Here is a 24778-nt window from a genome sequence, read left to right as displayed (position 1 = left end):
TTTCAAATTGAAATTTCAAGTCTTCCATAGACTAGCTGACCTAAAAGATTGCTTAATGAACCTTGAACATTTAAGATTCTTTACAAAACCAGCAAGAAACATTTCTATGGGAAACTTTACTTCCAGAAATGCAGAAAATGCTGATAGAGTCTGAGTCTGTGGCATAAAATGTTTAAAAAAGAATGAACTCTTGAGAAAAGGTAGGTGACAGTTTGTTTTCTCTCATCTCAGAACCGCCATCGTTTATTAGAGAGCTGGCTCCAACTGATGTTGTGAAGGGCTCCAGTGCCTGTTTTGACTGTCAGGTTGCTGGGACGGGTCCATTTGAGATAACATGGCACAAAGATGCAAATGTGATCAAACCCAGTGCTAAACATGGCTTCTCCCAGATGAACGACACTGTGGGTCTAGAGGTGCACAAATGTGACGCTGTAGATGTTGGTGAATACCAGTGTACTGTTGCCAACGAGGTGGGGAGCTGTACTTGTAAGACTACGCTAAACCTCAAAGGTTGGTCTAATCAGAATTACAAATCCACATATTTATCTTTTGATTAAAAACTGACCGTTTACATTAACTTTTCACTGGCTTTCTCTAACAGAACCACCAACGTTTACCAAGAGAATTGAGAACACTGCAACTGTTCTGGGTAAAATGGCAGAGTTTCAGTGTATTGTGGAGGGCTCTCCCACTCTTTCTGTACAGTGGCAAAAAGATGAGAACTGGATTTTGGAGGATCAAAAGATTGAGAGAACATTTGAGAACAATGTGGCCACTCTCAGGATTCCTGCCTGTGAGGCGACACACAGCGGGAAATACACCTGCCAGGTGGTTAACGAGGCTGGGCAGGACAAGTGCTTTGCCACCCTAACAGTGCAAGGTATACTTGTTCTTAATTAATCGTGGCTCTTAAGTCTTTCCATGGTCCTAACTTGGTTACATACTTTATGAATTTTTGACTTTGCTTTGCATTGTAGAGCCTCCTCAGATCACAGAGAAACCTGAGGTGATTAAGGTTACAGTTGGAGATCCAGTCAATCTGGACTGCAAGGTAATGGGCTCCCCTGAACTCAAAGTGAAATGGATAAAAGATGGCAGGGAGCTGCAGTCCATCAGGCAGCATAAACTGAGCTTTGAGAACAATATCAGCAGCCTAAAGATTCAGTCCGCTCAGAGAGAGGACGAAGGAGAGTATGTCTTCGAGGTGGCAAACCACATCGGTAGCTGCACCTGCAAAGTCAAAGTGATCGTGCTAGGTTGGTGTGAAAATCATAAAATTCCTGTGGTACATAGTGACGTGTTGAACAAAGTGTAATTATTTTCTTATTATTCTCTTGGTAACAGAGCAAGTAATTCCCCCAAGCTTCATCAAACCCCTGGTAGACATGCAGGAGATATTGGGCTCCTTTGTTCAGATATGTTGCAAAATATCTGGCTCCCTCCCCATCAGTGTGGAATGGCAGAAAGACAGGACCAAAATCTCTAGTGGTGTAAAACACAAACTGATTCAGCAGGACAATGCTGTGTCCATGGAAATTGAGCAGCTAGAGAGATCCGACGCAGGATCCTACTCTTGCAAACTGACCAATGCAGCAGGAAGTTGTGAATGCAGTGGATCTCTCATGGTCAAAGGTTAGACCGTGCTCTCCAATGTGATTGGTCATGTAATCCTAAACCAAAAAGTGAGTATCTCTTTAACCTGGTCCATCTTGTTCTCTTCAGAACCTCCAAGCTTTGTGACATTGCCTGAGTCCCAGGCTGCACTACCCAATGCGACTGTCCGCTTCAAAGGCTCATTTAATGGAACTCCTCCATTCACGGTCAGATGGTTCAAGGACGACACCGAGCTCATGTCTGGGCCCACTTGTTTCACAGGGCTGGAGGGGCTGTCTTGCTTCTTAGAACTCTATTCAGTGGGTGTCACCCAGAGTGGAGTTTACTCTTGCCAAGTCAGCAATGATGCTGGCTCTGTACGCTGTAGTGCAGACTTGACAGTCAAAGGTTGGATTTTCATCTTTTAAATCAACTCTTGCATGCCTGTATTCATCTCATATCTTCATCGCGGGCTAAAACTAGTGATTATTTGTCACATTTTTCCAGCTTCGCAGAACTTTCATTGTTATTATTTGGAGCTTTTTCACTACTGCAGCTTCTCATCAAGAACTCTTTGTTGCCTGTGTGTTACAACTGTATTTCCCACAACCATGCTGCCTCTGCCGCTAACCCTTTATTATCATCGCTCATCTCCTCAGCTTATCACGTCCTCACTTCTTGCCTGTCGTCACCATCTATCTAAAGTCTCCCTACATAGTTACAGCAGCTAACATGTCTATATTTTGGCTTTCCAGAACCACCTGAGTTTGTGCTGAAACTCCCTGCCACTAAATTTGTGAAGCATGGTGAGTCACTCCACCTGGAGTGCAAAGTCAGTGGCACAGCCCCTCTGAAAGTGACCTGGTACAAGCATGACACCAAGGTCACAGACGGGGGAAACTACAGGACATCATTTGTTGACTCAGTACCAGTCCTGGAACTGCTCTCCACCAGCTTTGATGATGATGGAGTTTACACCTGTGAAGCTCAGAATGATGCTGGCAGTGTCAGCTGCAGCAGCACACTTACTGTTAAAGGTCAGCCTCTCACTGACTTCATAATCATCACTTATTATTTTTGGTCTGACTTTCTGATGCACTGGCTTTTCAGTGTGTTTTTTAGGGTTTTAGTCAAAGTTTTGTTTTATTGCTTAAAGCTGGTATCCGTAACATTTTTAAAGTTCTTCATATCTCCATCTGGTGCGATGGCGTATTGTCAAATGCTCAGGTCAGCACCTTTACGCTGGCTCTAAACTCTGTCACTCTATCAGCTGTTTTTTTTTTTTTATTTCTGTTTTTTTTTGCAATGCAAATATAGTCTTTTCAAAATCAGAGCCAGTACACTGATGGTAAAATTTCAAATAATATGTCACACTTAATATGCTGGAACCTTTTCAGTTTTAGTCAAATAAATAAGCTGGAGACACAATTTTCCACAACACTTCAGCAATTTTAACTGTAGTTCCAGCAACCATCCACAACCAATCCAAATTCTATAAGTCTGCCCTGGTAGTTGTAGTTCCATCATCCTTTCACACCAACTTTGCCATATCAGCTGTAGTTTCCACGACTGCGCAATCTTAGCTGCAGTTCCACCGCCTATGTTCGACAGCTACACCATCCTTGCTGCAGTTACACTGAACATTTACAAGTCCACCATCTGGAACGAGTTCCAGCAACCTCTCCCAAAAATTCTGCCATAGTAGCTGTAGTTCCAACAAATTCCCATAACCACTCTGCCGTCTTAGCCGTAGTTTTGACAAACATTTACAATAATTTTGCCATATTAGCTGTAGTGCCATAAAACACTCACAAGTCTTCCAACTGTACTGTAGTTCCAACAAATTCTACATCAATTTTGCTATCTTAGCTCCAACAAATATTCACAATTCAGCAGCCTCGACTTTGGTCCCAACAACTTTCCACAGCAACTTTGCCACATTAGCTGTAGTTTCAACCATCTTTCACAGCAACTCCACCATCTTATTTATAGTTCCAACAAATATTTACAGCTCTGCAGTCTTGACTGTAGTTCCAACATTCTTCCACAACAACTTTGCCACCTTATCTGTATTCCCAACTATCTTTCAAGGAAACTCGGCAAGCTTAGCTGTAGCTCCAACAATCTCCCCCAGCAAATTTCACTTTCTTAGCTGTAGTTCAATAAACGTGCCATAATTAGTGGGCCATAATTTTTTCCAAATTTTTACAAAAATTACCTCATATAGGCTGCAGTTGCACAAACATTTCCAACTTAACCATCTTAGCTGTGAACCTTTTGCCACTGTGAAGCGTGACAACACATGGAATGTTACGGGTCTCAGCTTTAACATTTCGCCATGGATTCTTTTCCAGTGTATGCCTCATTAACAGTTTCCTGATCTTTTTGTAGACCCCCCATCTTTTGTCAAAGTACCTCAGCCTGTTGAAGGGCTGAAGGGTAAAGACGTGAGTTTGTACTGTGAGATGAGTGGTACAGCTCCGTTCCAGATCACCTGGTTCAAAGACAGGAAACCTCTGATGGAGAGCAGGAAGTATAAGATGGTGAGCGAGGGCAGCTCAGCTACGCTGCATGTGACTGGGATAGAGCCCTCAGATGCCGGCGAATATGAGTGCAAAGTCTCAAACAGTGTAGGAAGTGACACCTGTCAGATGTCAGTTAAACTCAGAGGTCAGTAGAAATTGCGATGTTCTCAAATGAAAATCATTAGCATAAGATTTTCAAATTACTTTTGTCACCTTGCTGACTTTCCCCTTTGCGCTGTTTTTCTCCTCTCCTCAGAGCCGCCATCGTTTGTGAAGAAATTGTCAAACATGACAGTTATACTGGGAGAGGAGGTGACCCTTGTGGCCACTGTTAAAGGCTCTGAACCCATTACTGTGTCCTGGGTTCAAGACAAGGATCACATTCTCAGGGACGGTGACAACAGGAAAATCACCTTTGAGAACAACCAGGTTGCTCTTAAAGTCTTTAAGGCCGATGCAGCCACGGCAGGCAAATACACCTGCCAACTCAGAAACGATGCTGGGAGTGTGGAGTGTTTCGCTAACTTGACTGTTCTAGGTTTGTAACCATATAATTCTCTCTTTCTCTTGTGGTTTTGTTTTTCCATCCTTCCCATGCAGGTTTAAATGAAAACATTTTCTGCTCTATCTCTGTTGATTCCAGAACCTGCTAAAATAGTGGATAAGCCTGATGCCCTGAGTGTGACGGCAGGTGATTTAGCCGCCCTAGAGGTCAAAGTGTGTGGAACCCCAGAGCTCATACCTAAGTGGTTCAAGGATGGCACGGAGCTGGCCACCGGGAAGAAATACAAAATCTCATTTTCTCGGATGATTTCCAGCTTGAACGTGCTCTCTGCTGAGAAAAAGGACTCTGGAGAATACACATTTGAGGTTATGAACGAGGTCGGGAAGGACCTGAGTAAAATTAATCTCACCGTTTTAGGTTGGTGTCTTCTCGGTACCTGGAGTTTGATGACTAGGGCTGGGTATTTTTTTTAAATGTTCAAGGTGGTGACAACAAGAAACCTTAGTTTTGGTACCAATACCAAAACGATTATCGATATCTTTTTTTGATCCTTACTTTTAGAAAATAAGAATGAAGTTTTCTGCAGAACCCATTTTTTAAACTATACAACAAAAGCCAGAGTTCTCAATTGTTAAATGTTGTCTAAATACAAGCAATCTCACAAGAACTTTGCTTAATTAAACCCAGTCTAAAATGGACCCAGTCTGGTTAAACTGACCGGACATTCAATGTAAGCTTTCAGTACTTGACCATTTTAGACACTTGGTGGAACACCTTTCAGTCTGTACCACTGAGGTTTCATACCCAGCCCTGTTAATGACAATACATTCACAATTGTATTTATACTGATGCAATACTAACTGCGTGTTTTCCTCCTTAACAGATAAGATCATACCTCCAACATTCTCAAGGACGTTAAAGGATTGTAACACAGTTGTTGGAAAAGCTGGAGAGATGGAGTGCAAAGTGTCGGGCTCCCCACCTTTTACCATCTCATGGTACCATGATGGGGAGGAGATACAAAGCGGGCCAAATTATGAAATTTCATTCAGCGAAAACAGCTGCATGCTCAAAGTGCCCACGCTGAAGCTGTCCGACTCTGGAGTGTATAAATGTAAAGCTGTCAACAAGGCAGGATCCAGTGAAACCACAGCCTCCTTGGTTGTCAAGGGTCAGTAGCTGCAGAGTCTCTTATTAGCGTTAAATACAAATGTATTGCACATTTTCTTTTTTAGGATAACCAGAGCTGTTTGAAATGAGGAAACTTTTGATTTATGATCCATTTATGATATATATTTATTCATATATAGATTTTGGGCTTGCCTAGAAATGTTCAGTTACAGAAAATACATTTTATTACAGTTCAGATGCCAAATATGATAGATCATGACAGATCATTAACACAGCTACTCAGTGAAATATGAGGTTTGGTGAAAATGGCAGCAACTATGAGCTTACAACAGCCTCATAAGCAAGCCAACTCTTCTTTGCTTAGTGAATGTTGGCTGTATGTAGGTTTGTGTCAGATTATTTTGCTTCCATGTTGGCCAGGGATTTACACCAATGAGCCAAAACATTTCGACCACTCGCAAATGAAGCGAATAACATTAATTTACCTCGTAACAATGGCGCATATCAAGGTGTGGGATATATTAGACGGTAAGTGAACAGGTTCTTGTAGCCAGTGTTTTGCAGCGGCGAGTTTCCACCAACAGAGGTCAGATAAGGGACAAACCACGAACCGGAAACAAGGTGTTGAGGGATGTGCTGGAACTAGTCGCATCCACATCGGCTCCACCCCACAGCTTACAGGACTGAAAGGATCTGCTGCTAAAGTCTTGGTGCAAGATACCACAGGGACCTTCAGAGGTCTTGTAGAGTCCATGCCTTGGCAGGTTGGAGCTGTTCTGGCGGCACGGGAAGGACCAACAGCATATTACACAGTGGTGGTCATAATGTTTTGACTCATCCTAGTAGCTCTCGAGTGAAAAACAAATCAACTCCCGATTCAATTAATGTTAAATTTTATCCTGAGGAAAATATTCAGATTCCACCATGTTTGCTCTCTGTACCCAGAACCTCCATCTTTCGTGGTGCCACCACAGCCGGTGGATGCAATGCCAGGCTCTAACGTGACTTTCTCAGCCATGGTGAAAGGCAGCGCCCCCCTCAAACTGAAGTGGTTCAGAGGAACAAAGGAAATGCTGGCTGGACAGGGCTGTGATTTCTCCCTGAAGGATAACCAGGTTATTTTGGAGCTTTTCAACGTGGTCAGCTCTCATGCTGGAGAGTACACATGTCAGATCATTAATGATGCTGGAAAGGAAAGCTGCCCAGTTAATCTCACTGTCAAAGGTCAGTCTGACGTGAAATTATATTTATCTTCTATTATCCCATGAATCAAAGTTTAGTGTGTATTCTTGTTATTTTATTTGGTGTGTATGTTATATTACTGCATTCATTTTTATTGATGCATTAATATGTGAGCAGCCTTTTGATGTAGCTGGTTGAGTTGGACTTAATTACTGAACAGGGTCCACTTGGGTCATGAAAATTGATTAATTATATTAATGGGATACTTGGTGTTTGTTTATTCTTCAACTGGTGTGATTGGAAAAAGGTACTGAAATGCATTCTCTGCAGTATTAAAAAAAGTTTGAATTTAATTTGGTGAACACTGCAGCCCTGTTTTAAGGTCTCTTCTATGAAAGTCAGAATGTAAAGTAAATGATGGTGCAAAATTCTATCCTCATTTACTGATTGAAGTGCTCAGTATAATCCCAGTCAGTGACTGAGGAAGAAATATGGGTTCTGTGAAATGCGGGACCGTCATATATAGTGTGCTGGTCCTCGATCAGGGCTTATCACTGGCAAGTGGTCATAGTACAGGAGTGATAATCTTATAGTGGGAAAGAAACAGTGACTGGTTGGTTCCACCTCGTCGGGATCAAAAAATGTACCTTTCGATCATTGATCGAACATTGATGTTAATCAGTCGAGTACTTTACTAACAAGTACTGACAAAAGATTTATCGGAGCAGATTCAGTGTTTTTCTCTAATAATGTCCTTTTTCTAATATAAACTAAAGGATTTTTTTGATCATGTCCCTCAGAGCCAGCAGCCTTCTCCAAGAAGCTGAAGGACGTATCAGTTGAGAAGGGAAAACCTTTAGCTCTGGAGTGTACGTACACTGGAACTCCAAAGATCACAGTGAACTGGTTCAAAGACGGCCAGCAGATCTTCGCTTCTTACAAATACAACATCACCACGACTGAAAGCTCCTGCATCCTGGAGTGTCTCAGTACTGACGACAAGGAGGCCGCAGGAAAATACAGCTGCGAAGTGTCCAACGATGCTGGAAAGGACACATGTGAGGCAGCTGTGTCCATCCTTGGTTAGTTCAACATGTCTTTTTCAACATGAGCCTGATCTCTTGATTTAAATAAGATTACTTAAAAAGTCAGCTCAGTTGTGAGAGCTTTTACTGTTCTGAGACAAACTCATGTCGCAACCTTTTGAATGCCTCTGCATCTATTTTAAAGTTATGTCCACTGCTGTAATTAGCCTAGCTTAGCTCAGTTTTTAGATCTCTAAGGGATGAGTAGCAGCTCCACTCAAAGCCACGAAAGGTCTTAAAAGATAATGGTGCAGGTTGTAATTTGTGTTTTTCTGAAGTTGGTATCAACTGATGAATTCAGATAAAATCAAAATGTCCGGTTCTGTTTCTGTAATTATACAGTCACTGAGATAAACTGAGCTGGGCCCCTTTTGGGTGTGAGACAGCCCTGGACACTTCCCATTGAAAAGTTTAGGGAAGTGGCTGTGTTGCTACTTTTTAATGGAAGTCAAGAAGCTAACTCATTGTAAATTTACCAGTTAGTTCTCAACCTTAAAGCCTCCTCTACCAAAAACCAGAGACATAATGTTTGAAAATATTCCCAGTAAAGCAAAAAAATCACCCGTGTAGCTGGTCCTGTTACATTTTTGATTGCAGTGTCTTTGACTGACTTCTGCCCCCTGTGGCCAGTGTTGCCAGATTTCACTTAAACAAAGTAGTACAATCAGAGCCTCGAATGTTCAGTCGTCATCCAGTGGCCCAATTTTTTAATTTCAAATGTCAGATGAGGCTTTCATCCAACTTTATTTATTATACTATCTTTTCTAGCAAAAAATGAACACAATTTGAGACTCAGTTTTCAAGAAAACCTAAAGACCGCAACTATATTCTGCTGATAGCATCTGAAATATAATAAAGCACAATATTCATGGACCAGGAGTGTCCATGAAACGACAATGTAAGGAGGTAAAGTACAGCAAGGGTCACACTGTCACGTTTTGTTTTCTATATGCCTCATTAACACTGAGGTAAGTTCACTGCTCCAAAACTACTGCTGTCAGATGACCAGGGGGAGCACTGCACCAAACTCATTCAGACTGTTTTGATGCACTCACACAAACAGCAGAGCATTTATCATTATTAGAGTACATTAAGCAATTAATGTTATATTTTTTTAGGCCAGTTCTGTGCATTAAGACACATTAACGGGCAACGAAAGAACAGTAAGAAGCTCCTTGCTTAAAAATAAAAAGTGAACTTATTCACTAAAGCTTCTGATATATAAATAAAACTGCACACGGAACAACAATGAAAAGCAATGTAGCTGTACAAAAACATGCAGATGAAATATAAAAAACCCTTTTAAAATAAGATTTCCATGGGTTTGTAACACGCTTGGCGGGAAGAAGGATCCTCAAAAATGCTGTCCTGAGACAGCGACACCACCACCGTGTTGCAAGACTAAGCAAACTTTTCTTTACTCCGGAGGATAAAAATTGATCTGAGCCGTTTACACCTCTGAAAAGTTTGGATTTATATTCCAGAAGTTTTCATACTGTGAGGGAGGAGCAGAGGGAGAGAAGTGAGACAAATATACCGTGTGAGGTGAAATAGACAGGTGTATACAGGTGTTTTAAAAACAAATGGAAGTTAGTTGTTGTATTTTGGCAGCTGATCCACACGACCAACAGCTGCAGCAGCAGAGACAAATAAGGTAGGGCACCTTAAAACCCTTAGTGCCGGACTGCAGCAATTCTGGTCAAAAGTTCGAGTCCTAACTCACAGATATGATTCACATATTTCTAGATTCAGTGTGACTTAGAAAAAAGAGGCTGCAGAACTTGCCTATGAAGCATCGTGTTTTTAAGTTTCCTTCAGTATCACAGTGATCCATGGAGATTTGTCTGTACATCCACGGCTACACTGCAAACAGGAGCTGCTAATTAGATAATCCGGCATACTTCATTTTCCAAAAAGTAAACCAGTTTAGGCTAAAAAAAACAGAGCAAAATGGGGCTCAAGTTGTAGCAACATTATACTATTACATCTGTTCATGTAAGTGAATTCTTTTAGTGTAACATTATCCAAAAAACTTTGTAGAAAATATGTATTGAATATAGACTGCTGGACAATAATAACCTCTCTAAATAAAATGAAAACTTTAGCTACTCTTAAGGTGATTGGGCGGGTTCTCTGATTGGTCTACTCGTAGCCAGTTTAAACGACGCACTACCTGTGACCAGCGGTCACGTTTCTGGTTTGCTTCAATCGTTTGTGTCTGTGACCGCAGAGCCGCCGTACTTCGTCGAGTCTCTGGAGCCCATGGAGGTGACCGCTGGAGACGCCGTGTGTCTGAAGTGTCAGGTGGCGGGCACACCCGAGATCAAGGTGGCCTGGTTCAAAGCCGATGGCAAAGTCCGGTCCAGCCCCACCTGTAAGTTGGAATATTTAAAGGGTGTCGCCTGTCTGAAGCTCAGCAAAGCCACCAAGGCCGACATCGGAGAGTACACCTGCAAGGCAGAGAACCGGATCGGTTCCGCCAGCTCCTCCTGCAGACTCAATGTGCTAGGTGAACACCTGGTTTTCCCACTCTCTAAACTACTGCCTTTACATCTGTGTCATTTAAAAGTTTGTGTTTTTCTCAAAAATGTGTATTTTTACATAATTAAACAAAGTTATTTCGGTATCTTATCACACAAAGCAAGGCTCATACTGCTTATCTCTAAAGCAGTTGTTTAATTTCTAAGATAGAAATTGAAATGTTAATCTATTGGAAATAATATTTATTTATAGTATTGTAAAATATGTAGAAAAGTAAAGAACCTTTTTAGATCAGATATCATAGACTGTTAATCAAAAAGGCCCAAAAACCAGTCAAACCTTTAGCTGACACCATGCATGAGGAGTAAGGACACTGAAAAAGTTACTGTCAGTGGTGGAAGAAGTATTTGGATCTTAAGTGAAAATACAATACAACTCGGTAAAAAAGCTCCATTCCAAGTAAAAGTCCTGAGTTGAAAATTGTACTTAAGAGTAGGTAAGTACTCTTAGCAAAATGTACTTAAAGTTTTAAAAGAGAAGGTACTCACTGGAGTAAAATTAGCCCCTTGAGTGGCGTACTGTCATATGTTATATTAGGAGATAATTATTGTCGTTGCATTAATGTGTAAACAGCGTTTTACTGTTGTAGTTGGTGAGAAGCTGGAGCTCGTTTTGACTAATACATGTACTGTGAAAAAATACTGTAAAATATACTGCAATGTAAAGTCATCATCTGGAACTGTAAACAGATAAATATAGTCAAAGTATAAAGTAGCATATAATGGAAATACTGAAGTAAAGTATATGCACCTCATATTTTTACTTCAGTACATACCTGAGTAAATGTACTTAGTTACATTTCACCACCGGTTACTAAAAACTTTTCAGCTAGATTTCTGCCATTCACCGTCCTGTCTTTACCTTCTCCAGAGGCCAAAACGCCACCGTCCTTCCCCAAGAAAATCACCAGCCTGCAGCAGACGGAGGGTCAGCCGATCAGGTTCGAGTGCCGCGTCGCCGGCTCGTCGCCCATCGAGGTGTCGTGGCTGAAAGACGGCGAGCCTCTGAGGCAGGGAGACGAGTTCTCTATGCTGTACGACGACAACACAGCTGTGCTGCAGATCAGCCACAGCGAGATGAGGCACTCTGGCGAGTACGCCTGCGTGGCCACCAACAGCGTGGGCTCGGCCTCCTGCAGAGCCAAGCTCACCCTACAAGGTCTGTGAAGCATGAGAGCGTTACCGATTGGTTTCACGATCGTGGTTTAAATACTGCAGGAGGTTTAGGAAATAAACTGCACGACTCTCCGTCTGGGTTTACAGCAGACTTTACGGTTCTGTTGTCAAAGACATAAATATCCTCCTGTTTAGTTTGAAACAGAATTTCTCAACCTTCAAAATTACCTTCAAGTCACTTGTCGTCATATTAGTTGGTGGGATTGGAAAAAAAAATGGTAAAAAGGCAGGGTGTCATCAACACAACACAACTAGACTACAATAAAGAAACGAAGAAGAGTGGACTAAAGAAAGCGGGATTTTGATTGGCTCTATTTATTTTAGCAGACGACAGCGATCAATGAAAGAAAACTTAAAGCTTCCAGAGGCTGGTACCGCTTTGTGACAGCATTAAATGTGTCAGTTGTAGACCTCCTGAGCTCATCTGGGGGGTCCCGACCCAGAGGTTGAGAAACTCTACCCTAAGAGTTGGGTGAGACTCGTGTACGTGGTGTGATGTGTTTTGGTTAAAGCACTGAGAGGTGGTAAATAACAACAGCTTAACTTGAGAATGACTGATGTTACCAGAGCTTTTGTCCGACAGCGTGAAGCTGTTTGTCGCTCAGACTGTTGAAACATTTCATCTAAAGATTTGTTCTTGTTGTCGTCTTATCTTCTTCCCGCTCTAACATGGACCTGCAGAACCAAGATACCCTCCGGTCTTTGACAGGAAGTTGTCACCACAGGAGGTGACAGTAGGTGACAGCATTGAGCTGGAGTGTCACATGAACGGCTCTGTCCCCATTAAAGTCACATGGTCCAAAGACCATAAAGATATTCGCTCTGGGGGCAATTATAAGATCAGCTGTGTGGATAACACGCCCCACCTGACCATTCTGAAGGCAGATAAAGCCGACACGGGGAGATACTTCTGCCATGCCTCTAATGACATGGGGAGGGACTCTTGTTCCTCCGAAATCACTGTCAAAGGTATTTTAACCTGGGCCACACTCAAGTCATCTCGGCCCCCTCTTCTCAAACACTCCAGCCCCGTTCCAGGGCGTTTCTTTGTGTGGGAAAAAGACAACCTTCCTCTCCTAATGTCACTTCCGTCGCTTTTTTTCAGAGCGTAAAAACCCCCCGGTGTTCACCAAGAAGCCCTCGGAGAACATCGAGGACACGGAAGGCAAACTGGTGAAGATCGAGGGCCGAGTCTCCGGCTCGCAGCCCATGTCTGTCAGCTGGTTCAAAGACGACACGGAGATCCACAGCTCCACCAAATACGACATCAGCTTTAAGAGTAACGTGGCCGTGCTGTGCATTAAGAGCAGCCAGGTGAGCGACAGCGGCAGGTACTCCTGCCAGGCCTCCAACGAAGCTGGAAGAGCCTCCTGCGACGTCGCTGTGGGCATCTTGGGTGGGTTCAATTTACAAAGTTTACATCGTTACAGCAGGACTTGGACTTAATATAAAACAAATATTGTATATACTGTAGTGACGACGTGATCAGTTGACTAATTGACTTGTCAGAATGAATCATTTGAGTATTTCATCAAGGGTTACAAATGGATTCTGTGATCTAAACATAAAATCTTATAACTTGGGATAGTTTCCTTGTAATTAGTTTTAAGGTTTAATTAGTTGGATGATGAGATCTTTATGTATTAGCATCACATCTAATTACAAAATCTAAACAAATGTGGATCTCATAATTATGTGATCTGTTTTGACAGATCAAATTTTGTGATAATGTCACATATCTAATAATTACAAGAAATAATATCTCGAGACGTTTATCACATAATTATTAGATATGGATCCAGTAATTGTTAGATCATATATGTGATAGGTTTTATTTTGTAATTACGGGCTGCTTTCTTTTGATGAATTCCGTTTGCTTTTCTAGAAAAAACTGTCTGAAATTTTTTTACCCAAATGGTCAGTTGGAAAGGTTGTAGAGCTGGTTCATGTTTGACCTGCTGTGTTTGCAGTTTTACAGATTATAATGGACACTTCAAGTTCTGCAAATCACTGGCCTAGACGTTTGCTTGTGATACCTCCAGGACTACAGTTTTTCTTAACATGTTTTTACCATAGTCCATGTCTTATCTCCCCTGCAGAAGCCAAGAAGCCTCCAGTCTTCGATGTCCCCCTCAAACCGGTGACTGTGAACGGAGGCGAGAAGGTGAGCCTCAGGTGTCACGTCTGCGGGTCTCCTCCTCTGAAGATCCAGTGGATGAAAGACAGGAAAGACCTGATTTCGGCCGGCAGCACCAGAATCAGCTTCTCTGACGGGACGGCCTGCCTGGAGATCAGCGCGGCCTCCAGACACGACGCTGGCGATTACCTCTGCAAGGCCACCAATGACGCCGGCAGCCAGTTCTGCAAGGCCAAAGTCACCGTGAAAGGTGAAAACTGTGAAAACACAGTTCACTAGTACCTTGATTTTCTCTGACCATATCTCTCAAGGTTATAACACTTAGCCTCCCTATTTATTTTTTCTTAAAGAGCAGTTTTTAATTAGAGCCATGTAATTTGTCTCTGTTATGTTTCTCCCATTTTGTCTACTGACTTTTCTGTTTAAGTGTTTTACTTCTCTGGTGCCTCACTGTACGAAACGACTAATTGAGTACCTGATAAAAATGTCATTCAGACTAAAATCGCTAGATTTTCAAATGTGTTTTTATGGACACTGTTGAGAGACAATAACTAATAATTCATAATCAATTGACCAACCCTTCTACTGTACTATTATGTTTTACTGTTCCTGTCTGGAGATCAAACATCTCCACCTGGTGGACACTTTAAGTCATTAAATGTTTTTGTGAAGGAGTGCGACACTGGGCCTCACACAAGCCCCACGAGTAATTTAAGAGAAGTTGTGGCATTCATCACTTTTCTCCTACTTAAAATGTTCTCAATGGTGTGAACGAAACGTACGTGGGATCCAGACCTGACCACGGAGAGAACAATGCTTTTATTAATCATGAACCACTTTGCTTTGGAAACCATTCCTTCTTTATGCCTGTCGCAGCACAGCCCTGCTCTGATGACACCTCGTCGGCAGCTGTATTAACATTATTGCAGTGTTTTGGATCGTCCTCTAATAGGGCTAGAGACACTACTAAATTTGTTATCTTTTTGTCTGTTGATTTGTTCGTGAAACTCTCCTTTTTACTCTCAGCGACATTTTTGTAAATTACACTTTCTCACAAACAGCAGCCTAATATAACAGTTTGAGGGGCATCAGTTATGCTAATGATCAAAAGTTATGAGCGCACACTGCAGGCTCACGAGGAGCAAAGTAAAGCATGACAAGTCGGTAGAATCCAGCATAGAAAATAAAATGAGAAAAACAATGACGTCAGATATGATCTGTTCAGATATATTTCCCCACTGGAGCTTGTATAGATAGGATTGCTTTCCACTGTTTTCCTAATCAGTATTTAACTGGATTTCACTTGGATATGTTTGTTTAAAACCTAATGAGAACTGTACTGCAGCTTACTGTGTAGCCACATGTACAGACTCTGTTGTCGTATCTTTAAAAGTTGAACAGGGGTTTACCTGTGATCACCTTGAACCAAGTCTTTCTTGGAAACGGTATTTTTGTTTGTAAATGAAAATGTTTTGTAAAGTTGTACCGTGTTGTTGTGTTGCAGAAAAACCAGGAGCAGCACCACCTCCTGCTGAAGCTCCAGCTGCAGTTTCAACCAAAAAACTGGACAACCTGTTCTTCATCGAGGAACCCAAAACTTCACACGTCACTGAGAGTGAGACACCTAACCTATGCATAACACACAGCATATGCTGTACATGATGCACACCACACAACTTGTGGTGGAGATGTTGAATTTATGATCAGACTACTGTTGTCCTAACCTTCCACCTGATGTTCCACAGAGGGCACCGCTACCTTCATCGCAAAGGTGGGCGGCGACCCCATCCCCAGCGTGAAGTGGATGAAGGGGAAGTGGAGGCAGATCACACATGGTGGGCGGATCTCCCTCGAGCAGAAAGGCCAGGAGGCCAAACTCGAGATCAGAGAGGTGACCAAGTCGGACTCAGGTCAGTACAGGTGTGTCGCCTCCAACAAGCACGGAGAGATCGAGTGCAGCGCCAACATGCGCGTGGAAGAAAAGAAAGAGCTGGCGCTTCTCGAGGGAGACCTCCGAGCCAAACTGAAGAAGTGAGTTTATCGGAGACTGTGTCATATGTTTCTGTCAGCACACAATCATACATGGTTTAGGCAGATATTGAAATATTCTTCAATCCATCTGCACTCCTGTCTTTTGTCTAAATTTACGGTCATTTTTAATCTCTAAACCCTGCTGGACCCTCTGGTGTCTCCATCTTTACAAACTCATGATGACTCATTTGTTTTGTTCTCAGGACGCCATCAAAGCAGAAGAGTCCACAAGAGGAGAAGGACATTGATATTGTTGAGCTTTTGAGGAACGTTGACCCCAAAGAGTACGAGAAATATGCCCGAATGTATGGAATCACCGACTATCGTGGCCTGCTGCAGGCCATCGAGCAGCTGAAGAAGGAGAAAGCTGAAGAAAGTGGAAGACCGGTAACAATCAGCGCCAGTCAGCCTCAGTCAGCGCCTCTGGGTGTCTGTAGACGTTGTGCTGATTAATGTTGTTGGTGTTGACAGGAACTGGAACGTGGAGACAGAGAATCTGATGAGGACATGGCCCGACTGGTGGCTGACCTGCAGAAGAGGATGGAGCGGACAGAGGTCTGGGGACATTTACTGTTTTTCTGGGGATCATCAGGCGAACATGTACATGCATACACCTATGCAGATGCTGCGTAACAACAAATTTGCACAAACAAAATGGAAAAAGTGTTTTTTCTTCCAGGCACAAACTCAGGCAGGCTTTTTGCTTCCCTTTGCACTCTGACGGATCACTTGATAAATTTTAAGTTTGGAGTTTTCATTTTCAGCACCTTTTTTCTGATTCATTCATGACTCATACTGATACAGGTACATACTGTATATAAAACATTATTATAGGTTGCTGTTGTCAGTATGAGTCAAGGTTTCACACCGATATTTAACTAAACCACCAGAGATAGCCAGATAATCAGCCAGTTTCTGTGTAGGATTGATTAAAAATTCAAATATACTCTATAGCTCAGGAAAAGTATTATCCCTGGGGTGGGGGCTGAAATATGACAGGATTAACATCACTGACCAGAGCAGGTGATTTTAAAATCACCACACCTCCCCGCAGACAGAAATCGAGTCTGAATGGGGTTTAAGTGTTTATAGTACGATAACATTGGTGTTTTCTGTCAGTAACGTAGACTACAGAGAGTTAATTCTCTTGTCGCTACTGCAGCCTGTCACCGTGGTGAAGGACATCTTCGATCAGTCCGTCCTCACCAACAAGGAGGCACTGTTCGAGTGCGAGATCAAAATCAACTACCCAGAGATCACCCTGTCCTGGTACAAGGGCACACAGAAACTGGACACCAGCGACAAGTATGACATCAGCATCAGCGGTGATCGCCACCTCCTCAAGATCAAGAAGTGCCAGTCGTCTGACCAGGGCAACTACCGAGTGGTCTGTGGACCACACATCTCCAGTGCCAAGCTCACTGTCATGGGTCAGTACTGATACTGTTCACATGCACCTGTACAACATCTGTTAGTGACATAATATCGTCACAGCTGGACTAAACCTGTCATTTCCAATGGTACTCCGTCCACGTTTTTCAAGGATTTAACAAAAACTGTTCATAAAAGGCAACTGAGGCAACGTTATAATCTAAGTAGCAGAAGAGAGTCACACTAGGTTAAAACTTATGTTAGATTTTGCCTTATCATACTTCTAACATTTGGACTAACTAGCTCTACACTGGAATAATAGAACAGTGTTATTTCTTTATGTCCATGGCTGCTACATGGATCATCAACTGGTGAGGATGATGATGTTTTAGCTGAGACCTGTTAGCTTTAGCCTCAGTCTGTTAGCTTAATAGCGATCGAGTGCAGATTTAAGACTCTTTTACAACTTTCTCGTTTAAAAACGAGTCAGCTGGACACATAAAAAAGTGGAGCTAATGTTAGCTTCTTTAGCTAATAATTAGCTAATATTTTCCGTACAGTCGTTTGTCCCTCAGCTAGAAATGAGAAGCTGCTTTTTTCCACTTTTTGCCTGAGATCAAGGACTCGTTGCTTCATAAATTATGACAAAATTTGACGGTAATCGTTAGCGTGTTTACATGCTTACTATTATCCAGGCTATGATTGGGGTTTTGGAGGCTCCTGGTTATGTGCTACACATTTAAACACCATATCCTGGTTTCAGAAACCTTGCTAAGTCCTTATCCTGGTTTTGAGTAACCTGGATGTGCTACCTGGAGTACTCTGATCGAAACCAGGATCTTGTGACATGTAAAACCCCTGATCCTGGTTTCTGAACATTCTGTTTTAGTACAGACCATAGTGGGAGACATGGGGAGAAATCAAGAGACACCTGCAGATGATCAGAAACCTGGATAATGTTATAATCATGGAATCAGGGATATGAATGACCAGGCTTTTCATGTGAACGCCATATCCAGAATATGATCAAAACCAGGGCTGTTCAGTCATTCAAACTCCCTATTCACTTGACAGATCACTGCACTGTTCGTGCCTCCAACCTGGATTCGTCTGTATACAGACACTTGAGGACTGAAAAAACAAAAAACAAAACATAGGCAAACTTGAGGACCTTTGGTCAAATGACTTTTTATGATGAAAATACTGAGCTTTTTCACACACTCTGGTTTGCTTAAAGTTGCATTAATCTAATTTTTTTGGCCACTTGTGGGCAGAAAAACTGCACAGAAAGCTGAAGAACACAACATTTGACATAGTTTTATCACCATAGGGCAAATGTGTTGGGCAAACAGCTGCCTGTTCCTTTACTCTGCCTGTTTGTGACTTGATTCATTATCATTTAGGAAATAATGTAGAGGAGCTTTAAGTGTATCTGAAGCATCAATAAAATGAATCCCTGTAAGCAGCTTATGTACATTTTCATTTTATTTTTAACTTTGCAACTCATTTCTTCCCACTTTTGGATGCTCATTGACCTCTAAACCCTCCTGACAGATGCTGTTTTTTCTTTGTTGTGTTTTTTCTTTCAGAAGCAGAGGTTGAGAAGCATCTGCAAGACACATCGGGTAAGGAAGGGCAGTCGTGTACTCTGTCTTGTCAGTTGTCCATCCCTAATGTAGAGGCTCAGTGGTTTAAAAACGGCAAGCAGTTAGACATGAAGGGCAGGTACACGTCTGAGGTGAAACACAAGGTTCAGAAGCTTCTGATCAGAGACCTGAAGCCTGAAGACCAGGGTCGATACAGCTGCAGATACCAGCACCTGGAGTCCTCCGCCGACCTCTGGGTGGAAGGTTTGTACCTGGAAACCCTCCTTCTAAACGTGGTGGATGTACTGCCCGTTTACTAACCTCTTTCGACTCCTCCCATCAAACTTTATGTTGAGACTAATGTTGGAGATTTGGATTTTGCCCTCTTTTTTTCTCTTTCTTCTGGGATTTGTCTTCCTCTGTCTTAACATTCGTTACTTCTCCCCTGGATTATCTTGCAAAAACGTCCGCCATAATCTCATTCGTTGTCTTCTTACATCTGTCTTGACTCAAATCCATCCTCCCCCCAACAACCAGTCATCATAACTGTCCCATAAACATTCCTTTGATCATCATTTCTAACCATGTGGATGTTGTGTCGATAAAAACTACCATTCAGCTGTTGTCATACATTCCCAGATGTGATGCCAAACAAGTTTACCCATTCACGTCTTTATCTGTTTTAGCTGAACAAATTCATTTCACCAAACGCATCCACAACGTTGAAGTCAACGAGCTCCAGTCTGCCACCTTTGAGTGTGAGGTGTCCTTCGACAATGCTATCGTTTCATGGTACAAAGACACCTGGGAACTGAAAGAGAGCCCTAAGTACAACTTCACAAGTGAGGGCCGAAGACATTTCATGGTCATCCGAAACGTGACCATTGAAGATGAAGGTGTGTAGAGAGCCATCGAGCCCCAAAGGCCCGTCACAAAGCCCTGTAGATTTTTTTTTCCCTAAGTGTTCATGACTTGAGTGTTAAACGTCTTCATTACTAATTCCATGTAGGCGTGTACTCAGTGATTGTGAGGTTGGAGCCCAGAGGAGAGGCTAAGAGCACAGCTGAGCTTTATTTGTCTGGCAAAGGTACAGTTCCTAGTCAGGCGGCACCTTTTATGCTTCTGTTCAGTTTTTATCTGTTTTAGTGTTTAACACCTTTTTCACTCTTCCCCCTTTCCACAGAAATTGAATTAGCAATGGTGCCCTGTGGTAAGTATTTTATTTTCTAGATGAAAAACTTGAATCTAGCAGGGACATTTCAGAAAATCCTCTTGTTGTCAGGTCAGAAGCTTAACTAAGCACAGAGACTGGAAACTGCTAGCCATCGTACCTACAACCACCTAGCATAATCAAAGTTATGTTTACGGCTGTTCATAGTTATGGAAGGTACAAAAGTTTGGATATCCAGAATTTTGCTAGTTGTGTGCAGTTAACTGATGAATATAATGTCCCACAAACGGGGCAATCTTTTTGTCCTTTGTTTTGTGTTTAGCGTTATTTAGGGTTTTTTTTTTTTGTGAGTACAGACATGTTGTCTCTTAAATAATAATCCTTTTATGTCTGGTTTTGTTATGTACAGTATGTAAAACTTTTAGTCTTGTGATTCATGACAAAATTTCGTAAATCTAAAAGTAGAAATACCCAACATCATGCTAGCTACAAAAAGAAAACACAAACAGTTAGCATATCCAGCATTATGCTAGTCATTAGAGTTGTAAATTATACGACATCATGTTTACAGCTATTTGATGTTGGAAAGCACAATTTAGAAATCAAACATTATGCTAAGTATTCGTGATTGACTGATGCTACAAACTCTTATTATATCAGTTATACTAACTATTTGTAGTTGACTGATGTTATGGCAGCTACAAATAGTTAGCATATCCAATATTATGTTAACCCTTTGTAAATGACTGATATAATAGTTACAAATAGTTAGTTAGTTACGGCACTGCCATGAACAGCATCTAACACACTGTTTCATCCTTAGTTTTTTTTTTTGTGTTTAGTGTTATTTAGCGTTTTTCCTATTGTTTGTTTTTTGTGTCAGTATGTGAAGATATGTTGTTGCGTAAAAATGTTGAATGTCTAGTTGAATGTGTTTGCTTCGATGGGTAGCTGTATGTGTAGCTGTTTGCTTTGTGATACAAGACAAATTTCAGATAAATAAGTGAGTTGTGCATCTAAAATTATGAATAACCCAAATTATGCTTGGTGGTTATAGTTGGTCAATGTTAGAGTAACTACAAACCATTAGCATATCCACTCTTAGTAAACAGATGTTACAGCAGCTTCTTAATTAGCCTGTGTGATTAAAATAAATAGATACATAAAATGAACACAAAGACTGGAAGCAGGAGAAAATCTCTAGCTGATGTAGCCACAAACAGCATAATCATAATCAGCATTATGTTTGGTCTCATATAGAGTTGCTCTATCTCGTAACATTGACCATTTTCAGTCGATGTTATGGTAGCTTGGTTAATGTTATGGTAGCAGTGCGATCTATATTTTATACCCTCCAACAACTCTGGCAAAAGCTGCGAAGCAAGAGGATTTTGCAAAATGTCAGACTGTCAACTGTTAATATTATGTTTTTTTAATACTACTGTACATGCAGTCCTTGCTGTTTTATGGTAGTTTCTTTAAAATAAAGTTTCGGTATGAACCGTATTCTATATTCTCTAGATGTCCCAGACTCCTCAGTTCAGAGGCCTGAAGTGCCCTCATCAGTGGCAATTCAAGGTAAGAGTGGAATCAGAAGTAGTTAACTTTGAAATTCATTTATCAGAAAGCTTTTTTTATAAGTTAATTTCTCAACGTGATTTTAGACCTAATTCCATAACCGCAAAATGTGTGTTTGCCGTACAGTTTCCGGGAATCTGATTCAGTAAATCTTTATGGATCTCTGGCTAAATTCTTGAATCTAAAGACGCATATTAAACATCACAATGAAACCAACATATTTTTTGTCTTTTAAAGAATCTGCTGAATTCTATCATTATGAAGAAGAGATTAAACATAGAGGTATTTAATGTGTGTTTTTATTCTTCATCTGTTTACGTCCTCCACCCAGATGAGATTTTACCAAAAACTGATTAACAACAGTTTAACATTAAAATGATAATCTTTGTCACAGATCTTTGGACATTTACAGTGAAAAAACACATTTAATTTTTCCGTTGTAATCTCACACCTCACTGACCATCAAACTAATCCATATTTGTCATCATAAATTGAAAACTCTTGTGTCTTTGTTCTTAATAATGGAAACAAAAAATACATTTTTGTTTTTTCAAGAATCAGCTGAATATACATATCACTATGAAGAGGAGATGGAGGTGGAGCAAAGAGGTACAACATGTATTTCTTCTTTTTCACTCTAACTTCATTCTCTTCATCATCATCAAACCATCTGAGCAGACTTGGGAAAAACAGAAAATAAAATAATTCTCACAAAATTGCAGGACCAAAGGGATTTTGATCAGGGACGGACCAAAATTATATGCATATATATATATATATACATATACACAGTATAAACACACACATAAGACTGTTATAGACCATATATTTAAGGCATAAATATACTTCATCAAGAATGACATCAAATTATATGTGTGTGTGTGTGTGTATATAAAGAGCTCAAAGTGTTGTGCTGGAGGAGGATTTTCCACAACCTGGCAACCCAAAAGTTGTTCTTATTAATGTCTCATGACTGATCTGTAAGGCTTTAAAGGGGCAATATGTAAGTATATTAGTTTAAAAATGAAATAAGATCATCAACAGAATGTGAAGAAATAACAGTTTTGACCTTATGTCAGAGGCGCCCGTGTATCATGTTGCAGATATCTACTGAAGTTAGCATGCTAACCAGCTAGCCCTACCACTTTGTGCCTCAAGAGGCGATAGTGAGTCACTGTAGCATCCGGTCTGCCCTCAGTCCAACATGAGAGGACAAGTAGTCGCTGTGAGTAGGTTATAAACCCGCGTTGCAGTCGCCCCCTCTCGGCGACATTCCTCCATCTTTTGGATGCTGCTGCTCCAGCTGCTCCAGCTGCTCTTCCCTCTCCCTCACCTTCCTCTACACCCGCCACCACTTCATCCTCCCCGTCTCTGCGACCGGGCAGACCGGGCGTGAAACCGTCGTCGTCAGCCTAACAGTAGCCAAAGAACAGCCAGCCTGTGTGGCACAGGGGAAGGGGAGGGGGGAGGAGGGACCTTACAATACGGATGGACACCCCAATTCTCTGGTAATATGGTGTCCCCTATTGGTTCGGAGTATGAATTCAACAGATGGCCAATTCTTACACATTGTACCTTTGATAAATTATTTATTAGCCAATAATAAAGCCATTAATTACAATTTATGAACCCCTTATAAATGGCGCCTAATCTGAAAGTGATACCAAAATAAGAAATCGTTTTCATTTTCTATCAAAACATGGACAAGTGAACAACCAATACTCGAGTTTGGGTTTCATATGTCAAAGTTCTGTCCTTGCTAATACTAATGAAGTCATTTTTAAGGTCACTTCAAGCACAATTAAAGGTTTTTCCAGATATGAATTTACCCCAATTTGCCCCATATGTTCATCATAACATCATCATCGTATCATCTGACACATCTCTGCTTTGTAGAGGTTGTTTTTATTGCTAACAAGAAGGCAAATGTAGATTTCATATAAAAGTCTTTGTCCTGTTGATTTTACATTTTCTTGTTTGATAGTTTTTGTCTGACATTTTGGGTGCGTTCTTCTTTTTTCACTCTTTAACAATCATCCCATCTTCCATCTCTCCATTACACACTCACTAACCTCCTGCCGCCATTTCACAGTCAAGAGTCTTTAATCTTGTCGATCTGGAAAATTAAATCTAGCTGAGTGACTGTAGCTTAACCAGGAAATCTAAACTCACTGAAATAGTTTAAATCTGTCCAGGCTAAAACTTGAGGTTTGTGGAACAAATTTCAAATCTGTGTGAAGTCTGAGTTTTGCTGATGAAAAACAACAACAACAACCAACAGCGAGGCAACTTTATTAATACAGCACATTTTAGACACAAGGTAAACACTTCACATACTGTAAGTTCGCTGACGATAAAACAACTGCATACAAAAGTGAAAGAAACAAACAAGTTGGTAACATTTTCTTTTACAGGACTGTAGTTTCAGATTCTTGTCTTAATAACTTCCAAGAAGAAGAAGAGACAGTGTAGAAATGGTGGATTTTCAATTCATTAGTTCCAACAGTTGAACATACAAAAAAATATCTATAGGCAAACACACAATTCAATCTATATGTAGACTAAAGTTTCCAATAAAAAATGAATAATGATTTCATCTTTACCTGGGTTTAAATTTAACTTTTCTTTCAGTGAAATAACTGTTTTCCTCATAATTAGTACCAAATGACAAAGGTCTTATTAGGAAATTTACTGTGAAATTATTGTGAAATTCTGGACATGTAAAATAAATTGTCAAAAAATAAGACAGTAAGAGTGTTCACCAAACATATAATGACTCAAAAGATAGTGTGGGAGTATGGATCCAAGGAACCAGGATGCCTGGACGCTTAAGTATTTTTTATGCCCTTGAGAAGAGTGACACCACCTGTTACCAAAGACCAGCTGACAGCAGACAGATGGTTCACTATCTGCTTTCACCAGCAGATAATAGTGATGTAATAGTAATAGTAAACTTAATTTACTTTTCAAAACAAAGTTACAAAGTGCTTTACACAGTTGCCATAGATGTCAGACTTCATACTGATTTGAGTTGTAATTGACTTCCCAAACAGTGATCTCACGGTGAAATTGTGGCTTTTACTGTGGATGGATTATGAGACAGCGGGCCCCATGGGAACAGACATAAAACAACTGCAAACAACGCTGCCATCATAGTCGTTTTGTGG

General features: G+C 41.1%; 1 protein-coding gene across 1 annotated transcript in view; it reads left to right on the top strand.

The window, feature by feature from the left end:
* The window catches only part of ttn.2 (titin, tandem duplicate 2), a 247977-nt gene that overhangs the window by 66625 nt on the left and 156574 nt on the right, over positions 1 to 24778 (top strand). Inside the window, exons 45-67 of the mRNA XM_040148607.1 lie at positions 2349 to 2630; positions 3985 to 4263; positions 4375 to 4656; positions 4762 to 5040; positions 5507 to 5794; positions 6700 to 6978; positions 7737 to 8018; positions 10252 to 10530; positions 11433 to 11720; positions 12843 to 13133; positions 13837 to 14124; positions 15379 to 15489; positions 15620 to 15905; positions 16109 to 16292; positions 16377 to 16460; positions 17068 to 17335; positions 18866 to 19126; positions 19549 to 19758; positions 19872 to 19949; positions 20046 to 20072; positions 21555 to 21611; positions 21849 to 21893; positions 22167 to 22220. Of these exons, the coding sequence (XP_040004541.1) occupies positions 2349 to 2630; positions 3985 to 4263; positions 4375 to 4656; positions 4762 to 5040; positions 5507 to 5794; positions 6700 to 6978; positions 7737 to 8018; positions 10252 to 10530; positions 11433 to 11720; positions 12843 to 13133; positions 13837 to 14124; positions 15379 to 15489; positions 15620 to 15905; positions 16109 to 16292; positions 16377 to 16460; positions 17068 to 17335; positions 18866 to 19126; positions 19549 to 19758; positions 19872 to 19949; positions 20046 to 20072; positions 21555 to 21611; positions 21849 to 21893; positions 22167 to 22220 (4782 nt within the window). The remainder of the gene's footprint in view (positions 1 to 2348; positions 2631 to 3984; positions 4264 to 4374; positions 4657 to 4761; positions 5041 to 5506; positions 5795 to 6699; positions 6979 to 7736; positions 8019 to 10251; positions 10531 to 11432; positions 11721 to 12842; positions 13134 to 13836; positions 14125 to 15378; positions 15490 to 15619; positions 15906 to 16108; positions 16293 to 16376; positions 16461 to 17067; positions 17336 to 18865; positions 19127 to 19548; positions 19759 to 19871; positions 19950 to 20045; positions 20073 to 21554; positions 21612 to 21848; positions 21894 to 22166; positions 22221 to 24778) is intronic.

This window comes from Xiphias gladius, chromosome 16, assembly GCF_016859285.1.
Source record: "Xiphias gladius isolate SHS-SW01 ecotype Sanya breed wild chromosome 16, ASM1685928v1, whole genome shotgun sequence".
Classification (NCBI taxonomy): domain Eukaryota; kingdom Metazoa; phylum Chordata; class Actinopteri; order Istiophoriformes; family Xiphiidae; genus Xiphias; species Xiphias gladius.
This window is presented reverse-complemented; position numbering and strand designations above follow the sequence as displayed.